This window comes from Squalius cephalus, assembly GCF_949319135.1.
Source record: "Squalius cephalus genome assembly, chromosome: 25".
Taxonomy (NCBI): Eukaryota; Metazoa; Chordata; class Actinopteri; order Cypriniformes; family Leuciscidae; genus Squalius; species Squalius cephalus.
Genome location: NC_137146.1, coordinates 5,751,451 through 5,763,524, shown reverse-complemented (window position 1 = coordinate 5,763,524; position 12,074 = coordinate 5,751,451). Strand labels below are relative to the sequence as shown.

The window sequence follows — 12,074 nt, the reverse complement described above, 5'->3', positions numbered from 1 at the left end:
TTGAAATGGTGACTGAAACGCGACCCATTAAGACATAACCAGCTCTCCCTTCCAAGATGTTAAGTTAATCTGTACAAAAATCCGTGCTCTGATTTCGGCTATACTTGTAAAATTAGAGAAGCAACATAATATCTGTGCTTAACTGAATTAAAGCGCTGCTCCTCCGCACGAGACGCAGAGAGAGAGAGAGAGAGAGAGAGAGAGAGAGAGAGAGAGCGAGAGAGAGGTGCGCGCGCGTGCTGAGAGAGCAGTACCGGCGGTACCGGTAACGTTAGATTCTCAGAAACTAAATAAGGTTTGGGCGCTTTGTTGAAGGGAAACAATCGCTAAAGGGGTCTGCAATGTCGCTAAGTTGGCAACACTGTGTATCTCCATTTCTCCAACTAGGGGTTGGGCCACGGGTCAAACAGAAAATACGCGCTGCGTTAATCGCGCGTTAAAAAAATTAGTGCCGTTAATATGATTTTGCGTTAACGCGTTATTAACGCGCTAACTTTGACAGCCCTAATATATATATATATATATATATATATATATATATATATACATATTGTTGTATATGTTCACACAGCTTTTTGAAAATGGTGGGTGCCACTGTTTCACATGGCATGCGTTCGGCCAATCAATGTACACTTATATCACTGGTAGTTTCTATAGTGCTGGTTTAGACCCTACCCTGCACATAAGCTGACTTGACTTGCCCTTCTCTCTCAGGTGCCGGGGAAGCGCACTGGGTTACTGTTAAATGAAGCCCAGAAGGATAAAGGTAAACAGCTCAAAGCCCTCAAAGATGAGCGCAGAGCAGCTCTTGATGGCCGACACAGGTACCTTATCTCAATCATTGCAGAGGTGATTAGCCTGGGGGAAATGGATGTTGAGGAGGCTATCATCTCCGATGAACAGGTGTGTAAAATATGACACTATTGACATGTTCAAAATCACAGAATATTGTGATTGCCACATATAAATGTGTGTATGTGTATTCTACAGTTCAACATGATTGAGAAATTCTTCTCAGCAAATGGTTCAAAGAGTCTGATGTTCTCCTACCAAGTCAAAGTATAGTAAAACACAACTTGATAGTGACTTTGAAATATCCTTTAAGCATCTGCCCACCATGATACTAACAAGCCAATACCTGCCTGTATTTCTCTATAGCCCCCTTCTTTGTTTGATACCTCAAATCCAGCCACTGGACAGAAGAAACTGTTAATCAACACAGACACTACTGAGGTACAACAACACTTGTACATTGTAGGGCAATTAACCACTGTTGCTTCAAATCACTTGGACTGAAATGTATAGTTATTAATTATTAGCATTTGTATATCAAGGGCTAAGCTAAGCATTGCCATTACTGTTACTCAGAAAAGCCTGGGGTCTATAAGATTTAAAAAAAAAAAAAAATCATACAAAGATTTCATATTTCATACAAGATTCATACTTATTCAACAAAGACACATTAAATTGATCAAAAGTATAATGTAAAGACTTTTACATTACCAAAAAAAAAATCTATTTCAAATAAATCTTTTGAACTTTTTTCAGCAAAGAATCCTGAAAAAAATTATCACAATTTCCACAAAATTTTAAGCAGTACAACATTTATAATAATAGAATAATAAGGCCAGATATTAATAATAGAATAATATAAATATTTCTTGAGCTCCAGCATATTATAATAGTTTATTAACACTGAAGACTGGAGTAATGATGCTAAAAAATAAGATTTATTTAGATTTTTATTATACATGATATACAGTATGTGTACAGGCACAACAAGACCAGTCAGAAAGACAAGTTGTTCTGAGACCATCCCTGCAATTAGTGTAGATTAAGTAGTTTTGTATGGACAGCATGTCCTAAATGGCGAGTGACTAAGTAACTATGTATGCATGTTGCTAAGTAGAAAAACAATGAACTGGGCTACTCTTCACTCACTGATTGCAGGGTCTTTCCGGGCAGTGTTTGTTTTTCATGAGAATCACGGACAAGGCCATAACAACTACAAACATATCGCAGGTCAGTATGGGAGTTTGTTTGTTGGTTTTTTTCGAGTGTAACTTGGCCTGTTGGTCTATCAGTCATCCGATTGACTTATGTCATTTTCTGCAGGAAGTGAATTTTGCAAAACTTGACTGCTCAGAGACAAGTGTCCATCAACGTTTGGATTTTCTTTTTACTCAAGCCATGAACCAAGCCTTAAAATCGCAAGAGGTATGATATATAATTCCATGAATTTGATGAATGATGCTGGGAAATAGGCCTGTATCGTATGTCTAAATTATTGCTTTCTTTGTTGGACCATAGGCTAATATAAAACGTAATCCTTTGAATAAATAATTGTTTACATTAATAAATCATTTTTGGTTATTTATTTAAGCAAGGACCATTTTAAAGCGTCTATGAAATCACTTTGCATCTATATGCTGGTGTACTGGAAAACTTTTTCCAGATCTTCTGGATCTTTTTGTCTTCTCTTCCTGGAAAATGGAAACATTTTGAAGACCTGTCTTCTCCACAGAGGCCTATACAAACTTTTGTCCAGTAAAAGGCTTTCAAGAATGAAAATGTCTATTTCCCCTTATTCATAAATACCAATTTTCTATTTTAACAGAAAATCTTGTGAAAGGAAAATGCATTTGTGACAATTAAATGTATTTGGTGTATATAGCATTTATATACGTTATTGAAGTTACAGAATTCTACAGACTGGGACTACGAAACTATCAGAACCAAAACACATGACATATTAATCCAACATTTCCTTTAGGACTGGGGAGCTATAAAAGATGGCCAAACGTTCCCAGATGTGCAAGACCTCCTGAGATCTGTGGATAAGTTCACCTGTAACCTTTCTTTAGTGACGAGGAACATAGAGGAAAAGTTTAAGCTTCATAACATCCCATCAGCCCCTGATCTGAGTCACATACAGAAGGCCGAAGACTATAGTAATGCAGGTAAAGGGTCAAATATTGGGAAAAGAGAAATAAATCATAACTATTCTATAATCATAACGACACTTACTTTGATGTCAAAGTAATAATGTTTATTAAAATGCCAAATGATAACATAATTCCATAGCAATTCTCCCAAGGCCACATTTTTGGTGCACATAAAATAACATGCTTCCCTTTAAAAATACATAGTGCACTCATAAATATTGTGTAAAACAGATGGCAAAATCTTTTCCACACATTTGTGAAAATTACAAGCTAGTCCCAAACCTTAATGTTAATTAACTAAACCTTAATTGTTGTATTCTGCTTCTTTTTTATTTTGGGCTCTAAGCTAAAAACTTTGAGCTGGTAGAAGTTCTAGAAACAGTGCTGTTACACTGGGCCAAGCAGATAGAACAAGTGCTTACAGAGAGTGAATGCATTAGGAAAGAATCAGATGATGTTGGACCCTCAGCAGAGCTGGCACACTGGAAGCGCAGGATGGTCACATTCAGCAGGTACCATGCCATCCAGCAGTGTCTTTTTCTTCAGTAATAGCATGCAAGATTGGTATTTAATTTAGTGATTATCCATCTATATGTATATTTATTAGATTTAACTGTGTATTCATGTATTTTCAGCCTCATGGATGAAATCAAGGACCCTTATGTGAAGATGGTCATTGGTATATTGCATGCAACCAAGTCCAAGACATTGAGTAAATGGAAAGAACTGGTCAGTTTAGTGGTTCTGCTTTGCTTTTTTATACATTTTAAGAAATAGCTATTACTTAAAGAATTTACATATTTTAAAATCATGCTGTCTATTTTTAAAGTCATTAACATTTGTTGCATTAAACTTTATTTTCCAAATTCTCACTGTACTATAAATCTCACTCTCATTACTGTACTACTGTAATGAAAATGATCCTGTTTGGTTATAATGATTTTTGTCTTTAAATTAATATTAATTAACATAAATTATGATTAATCAATGAATACACATGACATACAAGTACTGTTACATGTAACAGAACTGTTATGAACTGTGTACATTTAATTACTGATTTACATGTTGTTTGTATTATGCTGTTTTCTATCTATAGGATGCAAATATTACGGTTGTGGCCAATGAGGCTAAAAATAATGTGAAATATCTATCTACTCTGGACAAGTTCTTTGAACTTTCGGAAAAAAGCACTCCAGTAAGCTCCGAACTTTTATTTTGTACATTCTTCAGGAAAAAATTTATAGAACCAAGAGTGTCATTTATGGGACACTTTAAGGGTCACAATTTTAACTGGAGTATTTCAGTTATACTGTATATATTTTTACTCTGTTTCAGACTACCATGCTGAAACACATTCCTAAACTGATGAACAAAATATACATGATTCAGAGTGTGTCTCGATATTACAACACCTCAGAACACATGACATCGCTTTTTGTGAAGGTCACTAATCAAATGGTGACAACCAGCAAGGCTTATCTCTGTCAAGGGGTGACGAAAGTCTGGGACTTTGACAGGTCGGACGTAAAATGCTGCTAAAGTTCTTTAGAACTGTGTCTCTAAGTTTGAATATATATATAATACATAGGTCTGTATTCCCATTTAGAAAGGAACTGCTCAAGAGGATGAAAGAATGTATTCAATTGAACCAGGAGTACCAGAAATGCTTCCACCAAATGAAAGAAAATATACAGCAGAACTCTCTTGAACAGAAATTTGAATTGAGGTCGGTAAACCACAGCTTTAAAGTCACCTTGAAATCACACTTACACTATATTTAGTTTTTTAACTCAGCTCTGCTGTGTCATACCAACAGTGAAAATTACATCTTCGGAAAGTTTGACACATTATGCAGACGTCTGGAGAAGATAACAGACATGGCCACAACTCTTGAAGATTTTTCAGCCCTGCAGTTTATGAAAGTTGAAGGTGTCGAGAAAATATACATGCGCTACCAAACAATTGTGTCCACCATCAAATCCAAGACCTACAATGTGCTTGATCATCGCAAATTAGAGGTAAGATCTCTCATTACTGTATATTCTTTGATTTAGTCTTGAAAATCAAAGACATGAACCATCTCTCATGACATTATTTTTCTTTTAGTTTGACAATGACTACACTGAGTTCAGAAAACAAATCCAGGTCCTGTATCAGTCTCTAGATGCACTGATTGACACTTGGCTTCAACGACCACTCACTGTAAGGCCATTTTAGTTGTATTATTAATTGAACATCTGAATGACTGAACCATTCATTACAGCGCAGGACCAATATATTGTGTAAATATATCCCTCCTACACTGAAAGGAAATTTATTTACCAACTGTTATGTACCAACAGACTGAGCAGGCCCTTGACCTGTTGTCCAAATTTGAGAACGGTGTGGGCAGACAAATGGACCTCAACCAGAAGTATATGGTAGTTCTGCAACGGTACGAAAATGACCTTGAGTTTGTACGTAAATGCTACCAAAGAGAGAAGGACAGTCCATATTGTTTCCAGCTGACGCCTGTAAGTTCCCTGTTGAGTGATTAGTAAACTGTTCAGCTCTCATTTATATTTAAATCATTTAATAAACAATAAAAACATGCCCACAACTTATTTTACATTTATGCAGAATATACAACACAAGAAAGCAGTGTTACTGGGACTAAAACGTTTATAATGTTTTACATTTTCTGTTGCAGCTGGCTAGGAAAATTGCATGGTCACAACAACTGTTTAAAAAAATTGATGTGCCAATGCAAATCCTAAAAGACAAATTGCACATTATGCAGGTAATTTGCAAAGACAAGATGAACACAGTTTATTTTCATTTTGATGTAGTTTGAGTTTGATGAATTTTGAGTTTGTTCCTAAAAAAAGATCTTTGAAGAAACTCAATTATTTTGTCTCGACCTTTAGATGGCAGACAGGAGGAAGATTATTCGAACATACAACAGACTTGCTGCCGTACTCCTGGAGTATGAAATGATACATCACACAGCTTGGATTGATGGTGTAGATCGTTTACTATTTGGTCTCAATGCTTCATTGCTGACCATACACCCACAAACAAAGGTTTGCATTTACTTTTCATTACAAGTTTATAACTTCAAGCTAGAATTTCAAAAGACATTATTCTTTGGCAAAATGTATCAGTACTGTGAATGTATTCAGTTTAATTAAATGTTTTTTGTTTGTTTGTTTGTTTTTGAAAGCAATGAAATTAATTACAAATTCAAATTTTTAACCTGTTATTATGTATAAAACCCAAACTGTAGACTTTAATTAACTCTTTAATTAACTTAAACATTATTTGTGGCTAGGAGTTCTATGTGAATCTTGACCCTCTCGTCCTGGAGGTATTGCAAGAGGCAAATAGCATGTATCAAACGGGTGCAGATGTACCCGATGCTATCCGCAACATGGCTACCAAACAACCTCAGCTGAAGGAGTATCGTGATAAGTGAGTGCATTAAAGACATTTAACTTACACTAAAATGTATCATCTTATTTACGCAAAAAATATTGCACAAAGGAGCACTATTTATGTGGCATGTATACTTGCTGTGTACTTTATGAAGAGTTCCAAATCAGGTTTGTAAGAGATTCTATGACGGTTAGAATGTATGTTGGCATTAGACAGAGAGGCATCACGTATGGTTTTGGGATAAAGCTACTGTAAAAAAAAAAAAAATCAACAAACAAGCATAAATTATTGTTCTGAATTAAAATGTAAAGTTAATACTTTTATTAATATGAAGTGGAATTTCACTGGTTTCAGATTACAGTGTATGCTGAGAACATTTGACACAGCAGTCAGGAGGATACCCAGTGTGCTAAAGTCCCCGATGCAGCCCTTTATCAAATCTGTGAAGACTGCCCTCTACCCTGGACTGACCATCCTCTCATGGAATTCCCTCAATATTGACTACTGTAAAACAATTATTACATGAATAAATTACATTAGATCAGTTCAATTTTAGTTTTTGCACTAAAACCTTTCATCATCCATGCTAATTTTAGTGTGCAAAATGTTTACAGAGGCCCCAAAAAGTATTTGAACAATTTAAAAAATATTTAAATTTTATTACGTTAGATAACAAAATATCAATATCACTTCCCATAATAATCAAACTTTGCATATATAGAATGAGATTAAGTACACATTGACCCAGAGCATATTAACCTGCAGTGTGTATGTGTCGAATGAAAAGTCATGCACTAAATGCAGTATACACTGTCTTAGAGTTTAAGTCACCTTTTGGAAATATTATGAGGTTAAAGGCCTGTTCACACCAAGAACGATAACTATATTAGGGTCCACACCAGCTGAAGATATCGTTCTGTTTATTGTAAGGGCGTGCTTGTCTGTCACTTTAAATGGTCAAGCTCGTTGCTGCAGGATGGATTCTGATTGGCTGTCAATGTTTTTATCGTTCATCAGCTGGATAACATCATTCTGAAAGTGATTCCAACGATATCGTTTCTCTGTGCCGTTATCGTTATAGATGTGGTGTGAAGTTCTAACCTCTGCTACACTGTAAAACCTGATGAGTTAGTTCAACTCAAACCGTTTGAGGAAACCAATTGCCTTAAATCATTTAAGTTTATTAACTCAAACAATTTAAGCATAAAAAATATTGGATTTGTGTCCAAGTAACTCAATAACTTATTGTTAAGATAACTTGGGTAAATAAAGTTAATAGTACTAATTCCATTCAGTTAATATAACTTAAATCTATGAAGTACACTGTAAACCCGAGTAAGTTGGCAGAACTCAAAACATTTAAGGCAATTGGTTTTTATTTTGTACTTAAACATTTCAAGTTAAGAACAATTAAAATGTATGAATACATTAATTCATACAATTAACTTAAAACTTTCATGTATTCTCAATGTGAACACTTTTATTAGTATAAACTTAGTTAGCTTTTAAAAGCTAATCTGCTAACATACTAATTTGCTAACATATTAGCAATAGTATGTTATACAGAAGCACTTGCTGTATGAGCGCAATAATATAAAGGGATTATTTGCTCTCAAATCAAGCTGCATGCACAACTTGTCACCATGATGGTAACTATCCTAAAGCCAACATTAACAGAAATTCTTCTAAATTAGCATAACAAAACATTAATCACTACTAAATCTCACACTTAACATTAATCTTACACACAAAAAAACATTATATTACACTTAATTTTAGCATTTAGTCTCCCTTTCGAGTGCCATCGGCAAAGCATGCTGGGAAATAGACATCCCAGCCGTTTCAGTTCAACTTAAGTTTGTCTAAATTAAAATAAATAATTTCATAAAACTCAAAACAATGAAACAGTTCAGTTTACTTAAAATATATCAAAAGAAAGAGCTAAATACTCATAAAAGTTAATTTGACTGAACTAATTTGTTTAATTTAAGTTGGTCCTACTCAAACCAATTAATTATTTTGAGCGTTAGGGTTTACAGTGTATTCTTTACTATTGAGGTTGATTTTTTAAACTATATCTTTATAGTTATCATCCTTGGTGTGAACGGGCCTTAATTTTATTCAATTTCTAATCCTAACTTATCAAGACTTTTGTATTAAGGCTTAATATCTTATGTATGTATTAAGTCTTTTCTCAATGTTTCAGTCATAGGGTGTGTGTACAAGGCACTGCAAGAGCTGGAACTAGTAGTGAAAGTTGCTATGGATATTCTGGAATGCCGAATTGATAGTGTCTTAAATTCCATGAGTTCCACTCATCTGATGACACTGCCCAATGACGAGCCAGTTACACCCGAGACATTACTTGCCAATACAGAGACCACCATTAGCACTGCGAGAGAAATGCTGAAGATGTGAGTGACACTTTTAAAATATATTGGTGAAAACAGTCGTATTTAATTTGACGAGAAAACAAAGCTGCAAGGGCTGTAAATGCAGACAGTTCAAAAAGTTCCTCTGACTTAAACTCTGGGATTATGTCTTCATTTCACGCATATTCTGTTCAAAAGGTGATTTTTTCGATGTTTCCTAGACTAAGCAAACAGCTAAATAGGCATAAAACTCTAAAAGACCTTGAACAGAACATACTTCTATTCCTCAAAGCCTTGCTTTCATGCATGTCTAATTAAATTGGATATCCTGACTGACGTTCATAGTTAAATGTGATTTCAAATAATTTGCGGAATCCTTTGTTTTCATTCAAGTGCAAGCCAGCAGGTGGAGGACTCAATTTTTGAGATGGTTGGGGAACTGAATAGAATGCTGAAACCTTCAGAAAGAGTCAACTTGGAGGTGCTATAAACATATCAATTATCAACTCATTTTGGGAGTTTATTATTGTGTATAATTCTAAAATTCTTTTTAGCACTTGATTAGAAAATGTGTTGCTCATTAAGGCCAAATCACATTGCACCGACAGACGGCAACAGACACTTTCGGGTCGGGTTTTGAATCAGAATTAGAATGTCTTAGAAGTGACATGCTGTAATCTGGTAACTGTCGGCGTTGGTCTGCATCTGTTGGTGCAGTGTGAATTGGCCTTTATAATGTGTAATATTACTGTTATAAACTCGAATGCGACACATACTGTAAGTAGTTTTGTGAGAAAATCTTTACGTCTATGTTCAGAACTGCCAATGTCTGCATCCTGATGCTAAGCAGAGGACACGTTGTCTACAATGTCAGCCATGTGTTTTCTACATCATGATAGGACATATGTGTCAGAGGAACACAGACGCTCTGGTCAAAGGTATACATGCATTATGGAATCATGCGTCACAGTTTCATCTAAAAAAGAGTCACATATTAATGTTTTTGTGCTCTTCATTTAAAAGCTACCAAACGCTCTCTGGATGCTCTGCGACGTCGGCTGCTTGGTGTGAGATACACACAACTTTCTTCATCTCAAAGAGAAGCTACCCCTCTGTTACCTATTTTAAGGACTTCAGTTGAGTTGGCCATTCCCAAAATCGTCATCAGACCAAGTTTAGAGCACATACAGGTACTGATGTGAAAACGGCAAGGAGCATATTATCAAAATATAAAGTATTGTTACACTTCTGTACAAATTCTTTTATTTATTTTTATAAAAAAAATGTATTGAAGGAAATTAAAGCTTTTTTTCAGAATTTAGCAGAATCTTCAGATGCATTAAATTGATTCAAAGTGATGGTAAATACATTTAGGTATTACATTTCTTTTTAAGATAAATACAGGAATTTTGAACTTTCTATTCATCAAAGGATCCTGATTTTTTTTTTTAAATCAGTTTCCACAAAAATATACAGCACAACTGTTTTCAACATTTGTAATAATAAGAAATGTTTCTTGAGCACAAATCAGCATATTAAAATGATTTCTGAAGGATCATGTGACACTGAAGACTGGAGTAATGATGCTGAAAATTCTGCTTTGCATCACAGGAATAAATGGCATTTTAAAATATATTAGAATAATTATATATAATTATAATTATTATAATAATATTTCACAATATTACTCTTTTCACTGTAAACCTTCATGCCTTCATAAAATGCACATATATTAATTTAAATGCTAAGACATTCTTAAACACTCACTTGTCCTTGTTGTGCAGGGCATTCTCAATAAAGCAGTGAACATGGTGCTTTCAATGGCAAAGGATATTCCACTCTGGAAATTTTCCAACGTCCAACTGGAACAATGGGAGGTAACAGAATTAAAGGAATGATCCAGATTCAAAACAAGTTAAACTTAACAATACTGCACATTGCCTCATTGACTTCCATTGTCCATGGAAAGTGCATCACTGTACACTTGATTTTTGCTTGATTTTTTTCCCAGAAATTATCATGTGGTAATCAATAGCATGCCACAGATGCTTTATAAACTTTATCAGAGGTTAGTTGACTAGAAGTCTTGTGACTCCACAGACAGAGCAGCAAGCATTGCGGGAGAATGGAGACGACACTCTGGTGACTAAACCACTCACGCTGAGGTCTCTGGACAGACAGGTGATAGAACATAAGGATGTGAACAAGGCTCTGGCCCAGCTTGTCCCTGTGGTGTCCTCCCTCAAAGTAGATCCTGGGGACATCCTGGAAGGGTTGTCTCAATTTTCAGCCCTGTGGAACCAGGTACTTAGAAAAAAAAAGGTTTGGTGATTTGAGTGATTTGTTGTACCTCCTCATTTTCCTGAAGGTTCACTTTGCTAATTTCTCCATGTTATTTCCAAGTTTTATAGTCCTAAAACGTATAAAACGTGCCACATGTGTAAAATACAAAACCTGTCTAGAGTATGTCCGTGTCATATTTTACCCCAAAAAGAAAAAGTGATTTTTGAAATAAAAATATTGAAGCCTGTCTTGAACTCCAGGACCATGAGGATAACTAAATTCTCATTACTGTAAATGCATATGAATGTTTAATGAGTTTAATGAGAAATGAGTTTTCATTTTCATTGAGGTTTCATTATAGTATTTTAATGGTATTTTAATAAAATATCACAGTATTTTATTAATTTTTTGTATTAAAATAAGTCAAAATTACAGGCAGCATGATAAATACAACCAGGCTGCATTAACACTTTACAATTAAAATCGTGTATTATTAGACTGTGATTGACATGGAAATAATGTCACAAAGCAAAACATATGAATGGTCCTAAACATATAATATAAATATGTAATAATAATAATAAAACAATTATATACAATATAATAAAATATAATTTATATACAATAGTATATATACTGTTTTTCTTTTTTTTTCTTTTTTTTTTCAGCAAGTCAAAAATTAGACTTTTTCAGCAAGATCTTGCAACACGTACCGCTTTCCCTGTGATTTCTTGCACCGCACACATACAGAAGAGAGAAACATCTCTGATGCACTTTATAATATGCCATTAACAACTAGATGTTTAGTTCGGTTGCCTACACACTGCATAGAATGTTTGTAAATGCGGATGCCACTACTTGCATTTTTGGAAAGTTATTTCAGTTGTAGAATGTGGTTGTCACTGTGTGTGTACAGAACAGGAGCATCAGGATATCAAAATATGTGACATTTCATGCTTTCCTCCAAACCAGGACCCAGCAGAACAAGTGAAATCATTTTTGGCGACCAACCCATTTTTGGCAGAATTCAGTGCCCAACTGTCTCAGTACTCTGTAC

At 34.9% G+C, this 12,074-nt stretch overlaps 1 protein-coding gene across 1 annotated transcript in view; it reads left to right on the top strand.

The window, feature by feature from the left end:
- The window catches only part of dnah5l (dynein, axonemal, heavy chain 5 like), a 45,863-nt gene that overhangs the window by 3,979 nt on the left and 29,810 nt on the right, over window positions 1-12,074 (top strand). The window contains exons 4-28 of the mRNA XM_079863060.1: window positions 715-903; window positions 991-1,059; window positions 1,159-1,233; window positions 1,951-2,022; window positions 2,116-2,217; window positions 2,774-2,960; window positions 3,292-3,457; window positions 3,581-3,674; window positions 4,045-4,143; window positions 4,284-4,465; window positions 4,555-4,674; window positions 4,765-4,966; window positions 5,055-5,150; window positions 5,291-5,461; window positions 5,638-5,727; window positions 5,855-6,010; window positions 6,259-6,398; window positions 6,717-6,868; window positions 8,569-8,776; window positions 9,128-9,215; window positions 9,552-9,672; window positions 9,758-9,924; window positions 10,519-10,611; window positions 10,835-11,038; window positions 11,990-12,070. Coding sequence (XP_079719186.1) covers window positions 715-903; window positions 991-1,059; window positions 1,159-1,233; window positions 1,951-2,022; window positions 2,116-2,217; window positions 2,774-2,960; window positions 3,292-3,457; window positions 3,581-3,674; window positions 4,045-4,143; window positions 4,284-4,465; window positions 4,555-4,674; window positions 4,765-4,966; window positions 5,055-5,150; window positions 5,291-5,461; window positions 5,638-5,727; window positions 5,855-6,010; window positions 6,259-6,398; window positions 6,717-6,868; window positions 8,569-8,776; window positions 9,128-9,215; window positions 9,552-9,672; window positions 9,758-9,924; window positions 10,519-10,611; window positions 10,835-11,038; window positions 11,990-12,070 — 3,324 coding nt within the window. The remainder of the gene's footprint in view (window positions 1-714; window positions 904-990; window positions 1,060-1,158; window positions 1,234-1,950; window positions 2,023-2,115; window positions 2,218-2,773; window positions 2,961-3,291; window positions 3,458-3,580; window positions 3,675-4,044; window positions 4,144-4,283; window positions 4,466-4,554; window positions 4,675-4,764; window positions 4,967-5,054; window positions 5,151-5,290; window positions 5,462-5,637; window positions 5,728-5,854; window positions 6,011-6,258; window positions 6,399-6,716; window positions 6,869-8,568; window positions 8,777-9,127; window positions 9,216-9,551; window positions 9,673-9,757; window positions 9,925-10,518; window positions 10,612-10,834; window positions 11,039-11,989; window positions 12,071-12,074) is intronic.